The sequence below is a fragment of the Cherax quadricarinatus genome, chromosome 25, assembly GCF_038502225.1.
Source record: "Cherax quadricarinatus isolate ZL_2023a chromosome 25, ASM3850222v1, whole genome shotgun sequence".
NCBI lineage: Eukaryota > Metazoa > Arthropoda > Malacostraca > Decapoda > Parastacidae > Cherax > Cherax quadricarinatus.
The window spans coordinates 8,562,454-8,584,733 of record NC_091316.1 but is presented as its reverse complement, the minus strand read 5'-3'; the positions used below and the strand labels follow the sequence as shown (position 1 = coordinate 8,584,733).

Below are 22,280 nucleotides of genomic sequence, written 5' to 3'. Positions count from 1 at the left end.
GTTAGTGAGTAAAGTTACAGTGTTGATGTTAGTGAGCAGAGTTACAGTGTTGATGTTAGCGAGCAGAGTTACAGTGTTGATGTTAGTAAGAAGAGTTACAGCGTTGATGTTAGCGAGCAGAGTTACAGTGTTGATAGCGAGCAGAGTTACAGTGTTGAAGTTAGTGAGCAGAGTTACAATGTTGATGTTAGTGAGCAGAGTTAGTGTTGATGTTAGTGAGCAGAGTTACAGCGTTGATGTTAGCGAGCAGAATTACAGTGTTGATGTTAGCGAGCAGAGTTACAGTCTTGAAGTTAGTGAGCAGAGTTATAGTGTTGATGTTAGCGAGCAGAGTTACAGTGTTGATGTTAGTGAGCAGAGTTACAGTGTTGATGTTAGTGAGCAGAGTTACAGTGTTGATGTTAATGAGCAGAGTTACAGTGTTGATGTTACTGAGCAGAATTACGGTGTTGATGTTAGTGAGCAGAGTTACAGTGTTGATGTTAGCGAGCAGAGTTAGTGTTGATGTTAGTGAGCAGAGTTACAGTGTTGATGTTAGTGAGCAGAGTTATTGTTGATGTTAGTGAGCAGAGTTACAGTGTTGATGTTAGCGAGCAGAGTTAGTGTTGATGTTAGTGAGCAGAGTTACAGTGTTGATGTTAGCGAGCAGAGTTACAGTGTTGATGTTAGTGAGCAGAGTTACAGTGTTGAAGTTAGTGAGCAGAGTTACAGTGTTGATGTTAATGAGCAGAGTTACAGTGTTGATGTTACTGAGCAGAGTTACGGTGTTGATGTTAGTGAGCAGAGTTACAGTGTTGATGTTAGTGAGAAGAGTTACAGTGTTGATGTTAGTGAGCAGAGTTACAGTGTTGATGTTAATGAGCAGAGTTACAGTGTTGATGTTAGTGAGCAGAGTTACAGCGTTGATGTTAGCGAGCAGAGTTACAGTGTTGATGTTAGTAGCAGAGAGTTACAGTGTTGATGTTAGTAGCAGAGAGTTACAGTGTTGATGTTAGTGAGCAGAGAGTTACAGTGTTGATGTTAGTGAGCAGAGAGTTACAGTGTTGATGTTAGTAGCAGGGAGTTACAGTGTTGATGTTTGTGAGCAGAGAGTTACAGTGTTGATGTTAGTAGCAGGGAGTTACAGTGTTGATGTTTGTGAGCAGAGAGTTACAGTGTTGATGTTAATAGCAGAGAGTTACAGTGTTCATGACCCTGGTGCAAGCAACACCCCAGAGACCTACCAAAGTAACTCATCTCCGCACCACCAAGTGTTAGATCAACCATGCTGTGATGGATATGTAGGCCAGCGGGCTGTGAGCAGTAACAGCCTGGTTGATTAGGCAAGCACCAGATAAGCCGGACTCAGGACCTGGCTGCGGGAATAGGAAAACTCTCGAAAGCCTTTTGAGGCATATCAAAGGTCAAGGGTATAAGAGGCTTTCATCCTAACCTAAAAAAATATTTCCTAAACTTCACTTTGACGCCTTTCTGTCTTTGATGTCTGTTTTATCACGTCTTACGTGTATTTTGTATGTCGTTGTCATATGTCCTCTGGTATTTTCTATCCTCAAAGATCATCAGACTCAGTTATTTCTGGCTGTATTTGTCTGCATTTCTGTCAGTAAGTATCTGACAAAAATTTTAATCTCCAGTGAATATAAAATATTTTACATTGGATGTAATTCACTATGTTAGGAAATAATTATTTTTATTGTATAATTAGTATTCTGATAATTATTAAATATCACATGTAATAGTTTTATAACTGATCCTCTTCATATTAATGATATTTGATCTAGTAATATACTATATATATTTCATTATTTTGAGTGGAGGTGTGGTGTAGGAGCATCGTGCTGTACCGTCTACCACACACCTGTCTTCACTACTATTGAGGTCGTGCTGGTAAGTTGCAGGTGCAGAGCAAGCTGTTACTGTGGGGATGTTTTCCTCTCTGTTGAGCTCTTTATCAAGCGAAACGTCAAAGCGAAACACAGCGAGATGTCGTTGCAATTAAAGCTTCCCGAAAAATAATGGCGAAGCAGAGATGGTATGGTAAATAAGAAATTTGGTTCAGAGGATTTTTTATTGTGTGTCAAGTATATAACTTGAAGCCAATTTGTGGTGAAGCATTGTATAAGAAAAGGCTACTACGCAGTCACTGTCTTGCCAAATACAACCGAGTCTTTGCACTGAAGTTGTGGCTTTTCTTCATCAACATAGTCAGTACTGTGTTGTACCCAACACTTGGGGTGACTTACAACACTCTAACAATGAGCGGGATCGTCAGAACTCCCACTCAGAACAACTTGGACGTCAGTGTGGGCGTCTACAACATACCGTGTGGGTAGATGATGCAACTTTCTGGTCAAAAACATAACGGGACATTAACACAAGGACTCAGGAATATGTGTTGGGCGCACACGCTTGTTTAACCCGCCGCGATATTCACGCCCACCTCCTCCCTCGAAACACGTCAGATTAAGTCATAAAAGAAGGGACATACAGAAGAAAATACCTCAGGGCGGCTGTGTTCCAATGTTTGGACACCAGAGAACGGATGACAATAGAACTATGCATCTGTGCCTGATGGCGAGGCTACGTTTAGTAGACTGCCGAAGAGGAACTCAATTGTAGTACGAAATATACAGCACTTTTCTTATTTTCCGCTTTATTATCTCTTTTTCAATTAACTGTATACTGTATGTGCATTAAATATTTTGCACTCTGACAGGATTGTTGGTCTCATCTTTGCGTCTTTTAAACATGAAAGATAACAGGTAATTCATACATATATATACTTTCATGCAGTATACACCTTCATGTATACTTCTCAGTAGCTCTTATTCTTTCTATATTTCCTCTCCAGTGTAGGAGTCCTGGTCAGATCAAACCACTGACAGAACAGAACAGGTATACAGTATATGCGAAGACGGAACATAAGGAACATAATACTACTCCTACATGTAACCACCAGTAAGATCTCCACGAGCCAGATCAACCAGGCTGGGATGGATATGTGGGGCAACGGGCCAATAACAGCAACAGCCTGGTTGACTAGGCTATCACCAGACGAGCCTGGCCCATGGCCGGGCTCCGGGAGTATAAAAATTCTCGAAACGGTACAAGATATCGTGGCAGACGTCTTGCATGAATTATAAATTATTATCGTAGAATACAAGAGGCCGGGAAGTAGTGATGTTAGCTGATAAAAATCAGAGTCAGGGACAAGAGCTATAGCTCATCTCTTTGCAAACAGCAAATTTCTATTAACAGGCTAACTATGTAAGTTCACTCATTCGTACAAAAGTCTAAGGAATGTTGTCTGCCTGTTTCACTAGTTGAAGGCGATGGCTGGTAGCCTCGAGAAAGAAAGACAGGAATGAGAGAAACAGTGTGAGGGATACCTCAGGGTATTCATCACAGGGAAAGTATCACTAGGATACTGTGAGTAATGTCTCAGTGGAAGCGTCTCCTGTGAGGGATATACCATGAGGTATCCCTCACAAGACTCACTGTAGAGTGGAATTTAAGTCATTACTGTGACCGAAACAATTCACAGCTATGCACCATATTCGAGACGAAACTAGAGAACGTTTCGGTCCACCTGGTATCATTATAACTACTGACACACAAATGTAGATACAAATTATTATTATTATTATTATTATTATTATTATTATTATTATTATTATTATTACTACAGTCTTGGGGAAGCAACAGATCCATTGGGGTCACATACAGCGCCTGGGAAATGAGAGGCAATAAGATTAATCTGAGATAGGGGAGGGTAGTTCCACTTCCTTAGATCAAGAGCCCTTCACTAACATCACGGCACCCCTTTCTCCCTGGTGGGTGGAGATATACAGCTGCTGGCACCACCATCATACTTAGTTTATCTCATCACGTAAGAATAACACACTTGTGAAAGATTTGGGAATATTTACTGTTGAAACGTTTCGCCAGCCAGTGGCTTCTTTAGTCCAGTACAAAGGAGAACGGTGGAAGGAGAGGAGTTTGAGGTAATCAGTCCCTCAGCCTGGACACGTTGTGAAATGTAATGTATATCTCACCTCGAGGACGAAAGATATTGAATGTTTGTATGTCCTCTCCAACTTTTGCTTGAGGGGGGGGGGTTGAGTCTCGGCTCCTGGCCTCCATACAAATCATCTGGAGTTGTTGGATCCTAAAATCTTAGGGCGTATCATATCTATGCTTGAAATTATGTATGAAGTTCGCTTCTATCACTGTTATCCAGCTCCTTCCACGTCCTCTACAGCCCTGCAGTGATTTTTTTTCTTGACGTTCATGTGGCTTATCTGAGCGTTCAGCCTTCATTTATTTCCCCTGTTCCTGTCATCCTCAAGTCAAGTACACTATACCTGTTCATCGTGTGTGTGTGTGTGTGTGTGTGTGTGTGTATGTGTGTGTGTATGTGTGTGTGTGTGTGTGTGTGTGTGTATGTGTGTGTGTGTGTGTGTGTGTGTGTGTGTGTGTGTGTGTGTGTGTGTGTGTGTGTGTGTGTGTGTGTGTGTGTGTATGTGTGTGTGTATGTGTGTGTGTGTGTGTGTGTGTGTGTATGTGTGTGTGTGTGTGTGTGTGTGTGTGTGTGTGTGTGTGTGTGTGTGTGTGTGTGTGTGTGTGTGTGTGTGTGTGTGTGTGTATGTGTACGCGCGGGACTGTTTATGCGTGCGTTTTTGTATGTGATTTATTGTGTATGTATATATTTGTTTGTGCGTATATTTGAGCATGTCCAGTTTGCACTTATGTATATCCTTGCATGTATGTTTACTCACCTAGTTGTGGTTGCAGGGGTCAAGTCTTGACTTCTTACCCAGCCTCTTGACTAGTTACAAGCCTTGTGGGCCCTCTAATACATGCTCTTAAGTTGTATATGGAGTCTGCATCCGCCACCCCCTTCTTCATCTGGGTCATTCCAGTTTTTATACATTGTGAGGCTGAGAGAATATTTCCTGACATTACTGCAATTCATTTAGCCATTCTCGTCTATATACTAAGTTCCCTTGATAAAATTTCCGTCCTTTCCCTGTGAAGTCCTCCGAGTATCTTGTATGTTGTGATGTGATCTGCCTTGCCACTTCTAGTTTTCAGATGTCATCAAGCTCACTTCTTTTAGCTTCATTCCACAAGTTATGAGCCTTTGGTGGGAAACTAAGTCTCCTGGTGTAACTTTGTACTTCCTATGGTTTCTGAACATGTGTGATCATATGTAGGCTCGATGCTGGTGCTGTATACCTTAGGATAAGACTGACTTACAATATAACTTTATACGACCAAGACTTCAGATTTTCTTTATATTTCTTCAGTTTGTATAACTTTCTCTCCACAGGAATGAATTCCAGTATCTCTCTGTCTAAATATTCTTGTAGTTTATTAACCCCATTTGAAACCATATTCTTCCGACTCTCTCTCTTGGGTTATCATTTATGTTTAACCAGAACGATACTGATTTCAGTACTGGTCCTTGCGGGACACCATTCATTGCGCTATATATATATATATATATATATATATATATATATATATATATATATATATATATATATATATATATATATATATATATATATATATATATATATATATATATATATCGTGCTTAGTAGGTAAAACTTGTCATTTTGGCTTAAATAGCAACTCTCTTCTTGCCGAATAAAGCTAGCGAAAATTTGCGAATGCAATAATTTCTCAAAAATCATTCTGAATCTAACGAAAGAAATATATTTCATTGTGTTTGTTTATTATTAAATTATTGTAAACTTATCTAAAATATATTTAGTTGGATTAGGCTAAATTAAATTGCGCTTGTTATAATAAGGTTAGGTTAGGTTAGGTTAGGTTAGGTTAGGTTAGGTTAGGTTAGGTTAGGTTAGGTTAGGTAAGGTTCGTCAGGAAACAGGACAAATGTTTCCTGACGCGGGTCTTAGTCAGATGATGACCCGCCTTTGGAGCTTTTGGTCATCTGACCGAGGCCTTCCGCTGGCTTACCGGTCCACCCCTTTAAAAATTATGGTCATTTATAACCATTGTTACTATGTATAATAAGGTTAGGTAAGTTTTCTAAGGTTCTTTGGTACAAAATTGTAATTTTTTACATTAACATGAATTAAAAAATATATCTTTAAACATATAAGGTAAAATTTTATAAAGGACTTGATTTTAGATGTGTTCTTGCTGCTTGACCAATTTTACCTATTCGGCATGACACACACACACACACACACACACACACACACACACACACACACACACACACACACACACACACACACTGGTTCTATCTTGGTCCAGTCATTCATGGTCATTTTGTTGCAATTTCCCTGTGCTTTTTGCCCGAGGATGGAGTGATATGACGACTGTGATACTCGCACAAGGTCCAGTGTCAATACCTGCCAGTCCTCACAAAATTTGCCACCTGTCTTATTTCCTTTGTTTCTCGTGTTTTTTTTTTTTAATTCCTCAGTTTCATATGTTCATTCCATCTCTTCCGTTATTCATCTCCATCCTTTGGCAGGTTATAAATCTTCAGTTATCTACCTTTTTAATCCTTCCTTAATGTATCCATCCAGATTATCGTCTCTCTCGTCTCCAGTTTTCTGAGCGCCTTCTCCTCCCTTGTATCATCTGAGCTCCAGTCAATAAGTTTTTTCCCTTCGACTCTCGATTTTTTTTTATTTTTTTCCTCTTTCAGTCTCTGTTTCTTTCTGTCACGTTCATCGTTTTCTCCATCTCATCATTTCCCTGGCTAGCTCTCTCAAACTTTTCCTCAGTCTTGTACACAACCTTCACTATCCTTGTTCTCAGATTTTTTTTTTCACTTTAATGCTTTTACTTTTAGATCTGCCTGCTGTCACCACCATCCATTCTCGCTCTCTCTCTCTCTCTCTCTCTCTCTCTCTCTCTCTCTCTCTCTCTCTCTCTCTCTATCGCTCCCCTTCTCTCTCTTCATTAGATTTCCTCCATTGTTGTCTGTACCAGGGATCCTTAACCGGGGATATCCATACCTCTGGGGAGTGTGGGAACTTAGTAAAGGGGTGTGGGAACTAAATAAAGAGGTTATGGGAAGTAAATAATGGGGGTATGGGAACTAAGTAATGGGGGCATGGGAACTGAATAATGAGAGTATGGGAACCAAATAATGGGGGTGTGGGAACTAAATAATGGTGGTATGGGAACCAAATAATGGGGGTATGGGAACTGAATAAGGGGGGTATGGAAACCAAATAATAGGGATATTGGAACCTAATAATGGAAGCATGGGACTCAGTCTCTAAACTAGTACCTAATAGCACTGGCGATGGTGGTGATTTCCACAGTCCGGTACAGGGAATATGGAAACATACTGGGCAATCCACTGGGCGTCTGTAATCGTGAAAAAAAAGGTTAAGAACCTCTGGCTTATACTGTATATTGTCAGAAAACTCAGGTGTGTTTGCAGTTACCAGTCATTGTAGTGTGGGAGCATGCATGGGTGGGATGCACCAGTCATTGTAGTGTGGGAGCATGCATGGGTGGGATGCACCAGTCATTGTAGTGTGGGAGCATGCATGGGTGGGATGCACCAGTCATTGTTGTGTGGGAGCATGCATGGGTGGGATGCACCAGTCATTGTTGTGTGGGAGCATGCATGGGTGGGATGCACCAGTCATTGTTGTGTGGGAGCATGCATGGGTGGGATGCACCAGTCATTGTAGTGTGGGAGCATGCATGGGTGGGATGCACCAGTCATTGTTGTGTGGGAGCATGCATGGGTGGGATGCACCAGTCATTGTAGTGTGAGAGCATGCATGGGTGGGATGCACCAGTCATTGTAGTGTGGGAGCATGCATGGGTGGGATGCACCAGTCATTGTAGTGTGGGAGCATGCATGGGTATCCTAGTGTGTTGGATGAGTGGGAGAACGCAGTGTGTGAAAGTGGAGGTGCTAAGTGAGAGTTGGGGGGTGTAGTGGAGGGGAGTGGGAAGTAGTGGATTAGAATTTTTTATATTCAAGAAAACTGGATACATCAGCAGTGAGCCGCTATCCTATTGTGTATAATGGTTATATAGTGGGAAGACAAGCTGTGGTTCCCTGTCATGTTGTAGAGGAGGGTGGAGTTGATGAGAGTATTTGAAGGGTGTAGAGAGAAAGGAAAAGGAGGAGTGGGCGGGGAAGGTAAAAAACGGAGCGTGGGAGGGAAGGGGCGATTGGCGCTAGTAGGACAGGGAAAGGACAGGAAGGCAGGAGAGCTAAGAGATGGCAGGAGAGGTAAGAGATGGCAGGAAAAGTAAGAGATGGCAGGAGAGGTAAGAGATGGCTGCGAAAATGAAAGTAATGGGAAGGGTGAGGGGAGAACGTCTGCCAGGACCAGCAGGTGTAAACCAGCTCGTCTCTATTGATCAAGGGAGGGGTGATGGCTAGACGGCAGGTGGTGGCAACACCTGTACTTCACTACACACACCTGCATAACTCACTCAACACCCCCAACCCTCAAAACACACACTAAACAGAACAAGTGTTTTTCACACACACACTAGTAGCGAAGAGGCGGGGGTCAGGAGCTATGAATCGACCCCTGTGACCACAAGTAGGTGAGTGCACGCACACACACACACACACACACACACACACACACACACACACACACACACACACATACACACACACACACACACACACACACACACACACACACACACACACACACACACACATACACATACACACACCTGCCCCGCCTTCCCCAACACCTGCACCACCATCACATACAACTACCTGCCTCAGCAACCGAACACATCTGCTCCCCCCACACTTAAGTCACCCCCAACCACCCGCACCCACCCCACTACCCGCATACACATTAACACATCTGCCAGCAATAACGCTGTGTATTCCAAAGCGACTTTTCAGTAATTAGTCTATATAATTAGAGCTAATATTGGGTGCAAGTGTGGAGTTTCCGGCATTAGTTACCGTGCTTGTGGCAGTGGGTGTCCCACCGGGGGTCCCATGTCCCGGGGGTGGGACCTGCGTGGTCCCACGCTCAGGGGATGGTTTGTGGGTGGCAGGATGAATGGTCCCACGCTCAGTGGGTGGTATCTGGGTGGCGGGATGTGTGGTTTCACTCCCAGGAGAGTGGGACGAGTGGTCTCTCACTCCCAGGAGGCCGGGATGGGAGGTCAGTCATTCCCAGGAGGCCAGGATGGGAGATCAGTCACACCAGGTCAAAATGGGAGATCAGTCACACCCAGGAGGCTGGGATGGGAGGTCATTCACCCCAGGAGGCTGGGATGGGAGGTCATTCACCCCAGGAGGCCAAAATGGGAGGTCAGTCACACCCAGGAGGCTGGGATGGGAAGTCAGTTATACCCAGGAGACCGGGATGGAAGGTCAGTCACACCCTGGAGGCCGGAATATGAACTCAGGTCGTAATGAACGACTTGGAGGGTACCGCCCTGGACCTGCTAGCTGCCAGGACCACGGTTCGAGTCCTCCATCCATTCTACTGTTTATCCCTGAACCGATTTGTTTAATTTATGTGGTGTGAAAAAAAGTGGACAAGACGAACAAAACGATGATGATTCAAGGGCAGATCCTCATTTGACCTTCGTATTCCCGGTGACCTTGAACTTAATTTTATTCCCGGTGACCTTGAACTTGACCTTCGTATTCCCGGTGACCTTGAACTTGACCTTATTTCCGATGACCTTGAACTTGACCTTCCCAAGGTGTGGCGGCAGCACGCTAAGTTAGTCGTATCATTAGCGATTATAGACCCCGGAGGGAACTTAGGTGAGTGACCTTGTCGGGACATCACCCGACCTTCTTTATCTCTCTTCTTAAGCTGAACCTTTCTTGCTCTATGTTGCTCTTTATTTCTTTTCATTGCTCTTTGTTGCTTTTAGCCGCTGTTTGTTTTCTTTATTGATATTTATTGCTACTAGTTTCTCTGTATTGTTCTCTGGCTCCTTGTTCTTCTTTATTGTTCATGGTTTTTGTTTCTCTATTGCTCTTGGCTAATCTTTCTTGCTCTTTGTTGCCTGGGTGGACAGTTTTATTGTTTTGCTCCATTTTTGATCGTTCTCTCCTCCATCTCCCTTATTCTGCTTGCTCCTCTTTTACCAGTTTCCTTCCGTATTTGTACCCATTTGCTGGCTATCTGTTTGAGAGTTTTCGGTAGGACACACACTCACACACACACACACACACACACACACACACACACACACACACACACACACACACACACACACACACACACACACACACACACACACACAATAGCTAAGTAGCTAACACAAATAATGGCAAATGTCTATCGACATGTGTTTTGAGAAGTGTTCATTAATATTGATAAGTTGATGTAAGTAGTCAGGAATGTGTCAGCCTCACACTACCACAGCAAGATGACAGAGCCTGACGAAAGAGTGAAAGATGTGCGAGAGGAGGTGGAGGAGAGATGTGTCAGAGGTGGAGGACCAGGGTGGGTGGAGTAGGGGGAGAAAGTTGGCATCCTATTCTCATGCTAGGCCTATCATCTGGTATTTTCGTCTTCCTCTCCCTTTAAACCCCCTCCCCCCTCTTTCTCTCTTTAATTTACATAGAAAATTCCTCAAAGAGAAAATTCGAGATTTCTCGCTCTTGAAGACTTTTTATTCTCCTTTCCGAGGCTGTGGGTCCCAAATATCAGCACGGCTGGTGGTCTTATATTGTATAAAACTTATGTTTACATACAGAGGTGTTACAGAGGGTTGAGGAGAGGCCTAAGTGACCGGGGATTTTTAGTAATTACCGTCATTAGGTACACGGATAGTTTTTACCCACCACTTACTTACAGCAGGTACTGGAGCTTTTATTAAGGAAGATACGTCATTCCAGAACGACTGTAGTTTTCTAATACAAGGAAATGGAGTAGGAGGGAGAGGGGGGATTGGAGTAGGAGGGATTGGTACTGGTACCCTCTGCTCTGCTGGACACGTTCTTCACTCCCGTCCACCCCATCCTCCCTCCTCTCCCCATAGACAGGGGTGACTCGTATCTCATTGGCGAAAACGTTCGACACGACCAAAAGTCCCTGGGTTCGATAGATCGTCCGGAGAGACGATTGCGTGAGTTTCCTTACGCTCCTCCTGTCCCCTGCCTCTGTACCTGTGTGTTACTCCACCGCTGCGGATCGCACTCAGCCGGGAGTTGCTATGCAGAAGTATGAAAATTCCAGTTCACACACTGGGAAGTATCTTATGTTGTCCCTCCACCTACGCCCTCTAATGAAGGCGATCTTTTAAACTAACTTTTAAACTAGCTGTTATTTATGTACCATCTATGGCCTCTCTACACCTTCTTTAGCCATTGTACCGTCTGTACAGTCTGTGGCCACCTGCTTACCGCCGTGATCACTATACTGATCCTTCACAGTTCTTGGTTACATTGCATCCTCCACATCCACCACTTTGTTTTATTAAGTGGGTTTCTAGCGTGTGCAGGTTACCTGTTTAAAACTGCATTGATTTGGAATACTTACGCATTGGTTTACCTGGGTACTTGTGGACCAGTTAGGCTTGTAAGAGCCTGTGATGATATGGTTATAACCCTACAAGAGGTTTCATCAAGACTTCTATGAGCCAGGAAAAATATAAACCATACCACGGGCGGGGATAGAACCCGCGATCAGAGAGTCTCAAAACTCCAGACCGTCGCGTTAGCCTCTGGACCAGCTAGCCACAATAAGATTCATCCAACTAGGTATATTTCTACACCATAGAAAGGTTAGCAAAGGCACCACTGTGACCACAAATGCAAGTTTTTACAGACGAATCTCCAGCTAGCGTGGCCGTGACGAACTTTAGCTCAAGTCCCCTCAAAGCCGTCAACATGACTCACGAAATCGTAATGACACGATTGTAAACAAACCATACCACGGACTCCAGACTGTCGCGTTAGCCACTGGGCCAGCTAACCCAGTGGTCACAGTGGTGCCTATGGTAACCTTTCTATGGTGTAGAAATATACCTAGTTGGATAAATCTTATCGTGGCTAGCTGGCCCAGTGGCTAATGCGACGGTCTGGAGTTTTGAGACTATCTGATCGCGGGTTTTATCCCCGTCCGTGGTATGGTTTGTTTGCAATCATGTCATTACGATTTCGTGAGTCAGGAAATCTATAGTTATAAGCCTATAAGAGGTTTTATGAAATACTTACAAGTGAAACGTCTTACTTAAAAAGGAATGGTCTCCTTTTGCTTTACGAGTCTTTTCGCATCACGTCTCTGCTGACAGTCGTACTCCAGCTACAGTGAACAACCCTGCGTCATCGTCCTTGTCTAAGACCAACTTTTACTGGAATTTTTTCTCTTCTTTCTTGCACACGTTGACCTCGGCCTTATATTCTTCGTAAAAATTCTTTGCATGTTTCAGCAACTCACCGTTAGTTTAGTATATCTGCAATAATAGTCCCTTTGATTACCTAGTGCCGTCACTGGCAGGGTCTCCGGTGCCACTATCACCGTTCACTGTCATGCCTGGGACCCTCCTCTCTTGGCTACCTCCCTCAGCCACTTCACAGAGTAGTTAGACACATTCTGTTCACCGCATTTATTGACTGGCTACAGCCAGTCAATAAGTGGCTGGCGAAGGATACTGTCTAAAGGTCTCTAACACGAAAGAACCGAACACTCCTTTTAAGAATCGCCGCCACTCATTGACTGACTGTAGCCAGCAACAACAGTAGCTGACCAGGGATACTGTCTAGACTCTAGAGGTCTCTAACACGAAGGAACCAGACACTTCTTTTCAGACTCACGCAGCGACTCATAAGAGCTAGTTAAGGCGCTGATACTGGCTTGCAATATTACATCCCAGTAAATCATACAGTGCTTTCATCAAGGGCCGTGGCTGGTACCGTCTCTGCTAATCAGCAGTGACAAGACACTCACAAGAAGCAATTAGCAGGGCTGTACAGAGCATCTAAAATTTAAAAGTAGCTAATGATGTTCATTGACATGACTCGTGTGTGAGACCAGCAGGCAGAGTGTTGTGTCCTCAATGACTTGACCCGTGTGTGTGACCACGAGGCAGCATATGTCCTCAATGACATAAATCGTGCGTGAGACCAGCAGGCAGCGTGCTGGGTCCTAATTGCTCCTTGCACACCACATGGTGGGTACATGTGCTCACCAATATGTACTCTCTTATATTTGGTTGCAGAGATTGAGTCCCAGTGCATGTCCCTACCTCTTAACTAGCCTCATGCAAGAGAGTGTGTATATATACATAAACACTGTATGTATTTTTGTAATGTGTACATACTTATATATATAGTACTCATCGAGTTGTATCTGTAAAGATTGAGACTTCTGTCCTTGCCTCTTAGTGTCATTCATTTTCCCTCATATAATAGTTCGTGGCCTCCTGAGTCCTATCTCATGTACTCTTGAAAATGTGTGTGGAGTTTGCCTCCATCACCTCAAGCTCATTCCACCTGCTATCATCCTGTAACTGAAAAGCTATTTCCTAACATCTCTAACGCTCATCTGTGTTTTTAGCTTCCTTCTCTGCCCTCTGTGACGCACATTACGTAGTGTCCCTGTCTACTGAAACGTCTGAGCACCTTATACGTTATTTTCATGTCACCCCCGATTGTTTTCTCTCTCTTCCAGGGTTGTTAAATCTAAGCCTTTAAGCCTCTTCTCATAGTTCACTTTTCTCAGTTCTGGAAGCAGCCTAAGACTCGATCCCAGCGGCCACTTATGAGTGCGGTCCGCAATAGACCAGTCGAAACGAACCCAGTCCTTAACAAACCAGCCATACAGAACCAGTTAACCATATTATATTCATGGAGAAGCCAAGTAGAGGACCGTACGATCCCTGATCAGGCATGGCTGGCGGTCTGATACAGACTGCTAGTAGGGTCTATAGTCTCTTAGACAGTTTGCGATTCTATTAGTCTTGAAAACAATATATATTTGATACGATGTCCCTGAGAATTAAGGGTCTGCTGGCAATACCGCTGAGAAGATATTTTGAAGCCTTGGGCACTTGATGCCCATAGTGTCTCCATCTCTCATAAGTTGTTTTATCAGTGTGTGCAGATTTCGTGTGTTATTTTGATAATATATTCGTCAAGGGAAATCACCTGACAAGAGTCAAAAATAACCTGAAACAGAATATACCTGAGAAAAGAAAACATTGAAAAGGTTTTTTTTTTGGATATTTAGTTTTTAAGTTTCACTAGTTTAATGAGCTCTCAAAAATTATGTTTTCCTACTGGTTTATTTCAGATAAAGTGTTCTCCTTTCCTCCTACAAGATGTCGTTTTTAACTTGAGAACTAATCTCTTCGGCTTTCAATTTTTAGCGGAACTCTCTCCAGGTAAACTCCAGGTAAACCAAAGGAAGGCTTATGGAAGTGTTGCCATGGGCAGGGGCCCCTCTGTTCACATTTATGTAACCCACTTCCGATTTTGGTTTCCTAGTAATTATTTGAGAAAGCTTCTTCTCAGCGACTCAAATTTTCAGCACCAGTTTATCGTTCGTAAAAACCAGGGATTCTTATAGGAGTATGTAGGTGCCAGTTTAACAGTTTAATTTCTTAAAATGGTATGGTATATTTAATTTTAAATAACTTGAGTATCTTCAGTCTTTAATGACCGATGCTGGAGAGGATGATGCCTCTTGGTTTTACTTTGTCTAGATGAGATTTTACCAATTTACTAACATAGTTAATTAATTTGGAGTCATTGGTTTTTGTGCACTAATTGTAAAAATGCATCGTCTGGTCGGCTTGACTTTTTTTTTTTTTTTTTTTTTTGCAATGGAAGTTTCACATTATGTCGTGGAAGGTTTAATTTGCCAATTTGCTAATTGTATTAAATACTTTTTCTGTTTAAAAGCCGAGAAATATCTGTTCTGATCAGATTCGAACCAATCAGGAATATTATAAATTATTTTGCGTTGTGTAAGTGCAAGTTTATCAGTTTTGTTAAATAATTTTGTGGAAAATTGAGAAACTGATTTTCATTCGACAACTTCTGAACGCCTTATTCGATCGGCTTCAAACGTTCAACACCGATAACCTGAGAATACAACTTATTAGCAGTTTACAAGTGCTGATGTATTTTTGGGATATGTTGGACTGTGATGTAACCACAGAATGCCACTTCTGACTGGCTTTAAACTTTAAAAAGCTCGCGTATCTTCAAAAAGGTTCAAATTGATCTTTAGCTGATACATATATGTAGTTAAAAATTTGTAACCTGTATTGAAGAAATTTGCATATTAATTTCCATGTGATAACTTGTGTATATATCAGATTAGTTTAATGTTTTCATTGATGATATTTGAGTTCATTAAAATGTTATGCCAGTGAGGTAGAAAGGGTTGGGCTTCTGGGATACGGGGATACGTTCCTCGGCTCCTTGCAGGATCCGATAAAGAAAGTTTAGTGTATCTGCGTACCCATGACTATACATCCAGTCTTATTACTCTCACCACCACCCATCACCACCACCCATCACCACCATCCATCACCACCACCCATCACCTCCGTCCATCACCACCACCCATCATCACCACCCATCACCACCGCCCATCACCTCCGTCCATCACCACCACCCATCACCACCACCCATCACCACCATCCATCACCACCACCCATCACCACCATCCATCACCACCACCCATCGCTACCATCCATCACCACCACCCATCACTACCATCCATCACCACCATCCATCACCACCAACCATCACCACCACCCATCACCTCCGTCCATCACCACCACCCATCACCTCCGTCCATCACCACCACCCATCACCTCCGTCCATCACCACCACCCATCACCACCACCCATCACCACCATCCATCACCACCACCCATCACCACCATCCATCACTACCATCCATCACCACCACCCATCACTACCATCCATCACCACCACCCATCACCACCACCCATCACCACCACCCATCACTACCATCCATCACCACCACCCATCACTACCATCCATCACCACCGCCCATCACCACCATCCATCACTACCACCCATCACCACCACCCATCACTACCATCCATCACCACCGCCCATCACCACCATCCATCACCACCACCCATCATCACCATCCATCACCACCGCCCATCACCACCACCCATCACCACCACCCATCACCTCCGTCCATCACCACCACCCATCACCACCACCCATCACCACCGCCCATCACCACCATCCATCACCACCACCCATCACCACCATCCATCACCACCGCCCATCACCACCATCCATCACCACCATCCATCACCACCACCCATCACCACCATCCATCACCACCGCCCATCACCACCATCCATCACCACCATCCATCACCACCACCCATCACCACCATCCATCACCACCGCCCATCACCACCACCCATCACCTCCGTCCATCACCACCACCCATCACCACCACCCATCACCACCATCCATCACCACCGCCCATCACCACCATCCATCACCACCACCCATCACCACCATCCATCACCACCGCCCATCACCATCCATCACCACCATCCATCACCACCACCCATCACCACCATCCATCACCACCGCCCATCACCACCATCCATCACCACCATCCATCACCACCACCCATCACCACCATCCATCACCACCGCCCATCACCACCATCCATCACCACCATCCATCACCACCGCCCATCACCACCATCCATCACCACCATCCATCACCACCACCCATCACCACCATCCATCACCACCGCCCATCACCACCATCCATCACCACCATCCATCACCACCACCCATCACCACCACCCATCACCACCACCCATCACCACCATCCATCACCACCGCCCATCACCACCATCCATCACCACCATCCATCACCACCACCCATCACCACCATCCATCACCACCGCCCATCACCACCATCCATCACCACCATCCATCACCACCACCCATCACCACCATCCATCACCACCGCCCATCACCACCACCCATCACCACCATCCATCACCACCGCCCATCACCACCATCCATCACCACCATCCATCACCACCACCCATCACCACCATCCATCACCACCGCCCATCACCACCATCCATCACCACCATCCATCACCACCACCCATCACCACCATCCATCACCACCGCCCATCACCACCATCCATCACCACCATCCATCACCACCATCCATCACCACCATCCATCACCACCACCCATCACCACCATCCATCACCACCGCCCATCACCACCATCCATCACCACCATCCATCACCACCACCCATCACCACCATCCATCACCACCGCCCATCACCACCATCCATCACCACCATCCATCACCACCACCCATCACCACCATCCATCACCACCGCCCATCACCACCATCCATCACCACCATCCATCACCACCATCCATCACCACCATCCATCACCACCACCCATCACCACCATCCATCACCACCGCCCATCACCACCATCCATCACCACCATCCATCACCACCACCCATCACCACCATCCATCACCACCGCCCATCACCACCATCCATCACCACCATCCATCACCACCACCCATCACCACCATCCATCACCACCGCCCATCACCACCACCCATCACCTCCGTCCATCACCACCACCCATCACCACCACCCATCACCACCATCCATCACCACCGCCCATCACCACCATCCATCACCACCACCCATCACCACCATCCATCACCACCGCCCATCACCATCCATCACCACCATCCATCACCACCACCCATCACCACCATCCATCACCACCGCCCATCACCACCATCCATCACCACCATCCATCACCACCACCCATCACCACCATCCATCACCACCGCCCATCACCACCATCCATCACCACCATCCATCACCACCGCCCATCACCACCATCCATCACCACCATCCATCACCACCACCCATCACCACCATCCATCACCACCGCCCATCACCACCATCCATCACCACCATCCATCACCACCACCCATCACCACCACCCATCACCACCACCCATCACCACCATCCATCACCACCGCCCATCACCACCATCCATCACCACCATCCATCACCACCACCCATCACCACCATCCATCACCACCGCCCATCACCACCATCCATCACCACCATCCATCACCACCACCCATCACCACCATCCATCACCACCGCCCATCACCACCACCCATCACCACCATCCATCACCACCGCCCATCACCACCATCCATCACCACCATCCATCACCACCACCCATCACCACCATCCATCACCACCGCCCATCACCACCATCCATCACCACCATCCATCACCACCACCCATCACCACCATCCATCACCACCGCCCATCACCACCATCCATCACCACCATCCATCACCACCATCCATCACCACCATCCATCACCACCACCCATCACCACCATCCATCACCACCATCCATCACCACCACCCATCACCACCATCCATCACCACCACCCATCACCACCACCCATCACCACCACCCATCACCACCATCCATCACCACCATCCATCACCACCGCCCATCACCACCATCCATCACCACTCAACACGATATATCTATAACTTGTAATCAAATTGGATATTAACATTTCTGTTTACTAGTTTCTTTCTGTTACAGGTAAAGATATGTCGAGGCGTGCAAGTGTTGTAGGCAGCCAGCCATGTGGTGTAGGCAGCCAGCCATGTGGTGCAGGCAGCCAGAGCCATGTGGTGTAGGCAGCCAGCCATGTGGTGGAGGCAGCCAGAGCCATGTGGTGTAGGCAGCCAGCCATGTGGTGAAGGCAGCCAGAGCCATGTGGTGTAGGCAGCCAGCCATGTGGTGAAGGCAGCCAGAGCCATGTGCAGCCAGCCATGTGGTGGAGGGAGCCAGCCATGTGGTGGAGACAGCCAGTCATGTGGTGTGGCAGTCAGCCATGTGGTGGCGGCGGCCAGCCATGTGGTGGGGGTAACCAGTCATGTGGTGAGTAGAAAGTACTTATTGATTTTGGTCTCCCCTTCACCCGGACCCCGGTCTTGTCACCCCCTTCCCCTTATAATACCCCAATAACTCCCCACCCACTCTCATTCTCACCCATCCTATCCTCTATCCACTACCTTCACCCTCCCCATCCCTCCCTCTCCCTATCTTCTTCCTGGTTCCCATTTCGTCTTCCCCTTCCCCTCACATCGCCCTCCCCCTCCCCCACCCCTCCCCTTCCCCCTCCACCACCGCTCCCCTTCCCCCTCCCCGAGGGCCAGGCGTTATTAATTCACTCGGGACTTTCACTGAAATCAGTGAGTCATCAGCATGTGTGTGTACTCACCTAGTGTACTCACCTAGTGTACTCACCTAGTTGTCATAGTGGGGGGTTCGAGTCTCAGCTCACCCCCCTCCCCCCGCCTCTTAACTAGTCGGGGCCGGTTTCACTAATTTCGGGCCTCGTGGTCCATTTATTGCATACTTGTTCATAAAGCTGTGTATATATAAGATCAACCACCACCACCAACTCATCCACTACCACCACCACAACCACCTCGTCCACTACCACCACCACAACCACCTCGTCCACTACCACCACCACAACCGCCTCGACTTCGTCTACTACCACCACCTCGTTCACTACCACCAACTCGTCCACTACCACCAACTCGTCCACTACCACCACCACCACCTCGTCTACTACCACCACCACCTTTTCCACTACCACCACCACCTTCTCCACTACCACCACCAAAGCCGCCACCACCTCGTCCACTACCCCCACCACCACCTTGTCAACTACCACCACCACCACCTTCTCCGCTACCACCACCACAACTACCACCTCGTCCACTACCATCACCACAACTAGCACCTCGTCCACTACCACCACCTCGTTCACTACCCCCACCACCACCACCTTGTCTACTACCATCACCACAACTACCACCACCACCTCCACTACCACCACCACAACCACCACCACAACCACCACCACCTCCACTACCACCACCTCCACTACCACCACCTCCACTACCACCACCACAACCGCCACAACTACCACCACCGCCACCACCTCGTCCACTACCACCACCTTGTCCACTACCCCCACCACCACTACCACTTTGTCCACTACCACCACCACAACTCCTACCACCACCACCTTTTCCACTACCACCACTACAACCACCACCAGCACCACCACTACCACCACCACCACCTCGTCTACTTCAGTCACCACTCTAAGGCTGAAGAAACATTTCCTAATATCCCAGTGTCTCGTTTGCTTATTCAGCTCCCATCAGTGAACCCCCCCCCCCCCCTCTCCTTGTTCTGCATGATCCCTTCGGGTTTAGCGGTGTCCCGTGAATATAATATGGCCGCTTATTCCCATGTCTGCTTTTCAAACGGTCTGTTCCAGTCCAGTATATAAAGTTCTCTAAGTATCTTGTATGTTATGATCATGTCTCCCCTAAGTCTTCTATATTCTGATGTCATCAGGTTCAGTTTTAAGTCTTCATTTAGGTTCTTTTCCTTAGGTCAGGGACTGGTTACGATGTGAATCTCAGTACTTTATCTAGTTGTTGGACATGTATGATGGGTGGACTCCATGCTGGGACGTGTGTACTCACCTATTTGTGGTTGCAGGGGTCAAGTCCTAGCTCCTGGCCCCGCCTCTTCACTGGTTGCTACTAGGTCCTCTCTCTTCCTGCTCCATGAGCTTTATCAAACCTCGTCTTAAAACTGTATGGTTCCCGCCTCCACTACGTCACTTTCTAGGCTATTCCACTGCCTGACAACTCTATGACTGAAGAAATACTTCCTAACATGTGTATGTGTGTGTGTGTGTGTGTGTGTGTGTGTGTGTGTGTGTGTGTGTGTGTGTGTGTGTGTGTGTGTGTTAGTTAGTTACCATTTTGTCCTAGGCACATGTCGATTAGACACTAGGCCTGGTGTTTTTGCGAGTGTGTGTGTGTGTGTGTGTGTGTGTGTGTGTGTGTGTGTTTGTGTGTGTGTGTGTGTGTGTGTGTGTGTGTGTGTGTGTGTGTGTGTGTGTGTGTGTAACCCTCACAATCGTGACGTCAGTATTAACGCTGGTATTTTAAAGTACACTTATAATATTATTACATGTGTGCTTTATCAGTTGGCATCGGTTATTTTTCACCAATACCAATGCCGTAAAATTGGACGATACTGATACTTGTACAGGGTCCTGAACGATTCCTTATTAAGATGTCGGAATGCTGTTCTGAGGTTTGCTAGGCGCCCATATGCTGCAGCAGTTATTTGGTTGATGTGCGCTTCAGGAGATGTGACTGGTGTTATACTCACCCCAAGATCTTTTTCCTTGAGTGAGGTTTGTAGTCTCTGGCCCCCTAGACTGTACTCCGTCTGCGGTCTTCTTTGCCGTGTGTGTGTGTGCGTGTGTGTGTATGTGTGTGTGTGTGTGTGTGTGTGTGTGTGTGTGTGTGTGTGTGTGTGTGTGTGTGGGTGTGTATGTGTGTATGTGTGTATGTGTATCTGTGTGTATATGTGTGTGTATCTGTGTGTATATGTGTGTGTGTGTGTATCTGTGTGTGTGTGTGTGTGTGTGTGTGTGTTGAGGAGAGTGGTTCCTGGAAGTCTGGAAGATGACCGCTGACTCAGTCATCGTAGATTATTTGTAGCAACATTACGAGTAGTAGTGGTGGTGGCGAGGGCGGTGGAGGTGGTGGTGGCAGCGACGACGGCGGCTGTTGTATAGTAGGGGCAATAATAGTAGTAGTAATTATGGTAATAGTATTAGTAGTAATTATAGTAGTAAATGTAATAATAATTATAATAGTACTAGTTATTGTAGTGCTTGTCACATGTATAAGATCATTATAACAATATAATTGAGACTTTGAAAGAGCCATAAGGTGGATGTTGGCCACGCAGACTTGTCTGAGACATCTAAGCAGCGCCGTCATAGTGTGATAACAGAAAAAACATGAAGTCGACGAGGATAACTGGGAAAGCAGGGAAATGATTATCCAATTTTCCAAGAAATAGATCAGACATAGTACTGTAGAAACAAAGAAAGTAAAATCCAGCCTTAGCAGAATTAAAAGGTTAATACCCCAAGGCACGGTTCTGGCGCCTTTACTGTTTCTCATCCTCATACCAGGAGTAGATTAAATCACTAGGCCACAGCTTCACCTCATCCTGTGCGGATGATGCGAAGCTGTGGCCTAGTGATGCATCATCCGTGCGGAAAAATGGCAACATATTAACAAGTCTTCCACTGGGCCAAAGAAAATGACATGATGTTTAATGGTGACATGTTCCAATTACACAGATATGGAAATAA

The 22,280-nt window shown here is 46.0% G+C and overlaps 1 protein-coding gene across 1 annotated transcript in view; it reads left to right on the top strand.

The window, feature by feature from the left end:
* Positions 1-18,785: 18,785 nt before the first annotated feature.
* EcR (Ecdysone receptor) overlaps positions 18,786-22,280 on the top strand; it is a 502,071-nt gene continuing 498,576 nt past the window's right edge. Inside the window, exon 1 of the mRNA XM_070088599.1 lies at positions 18,786-18,949. Coding sequence (XP_069944700.1) covers positions 18,945-18,949 — 5 coding nt within the window. The 5' untranslated portion in view covers positions 18,786-18,944. The remainder of the gene's footprint in view (positions 18,950-22,280) is intronic.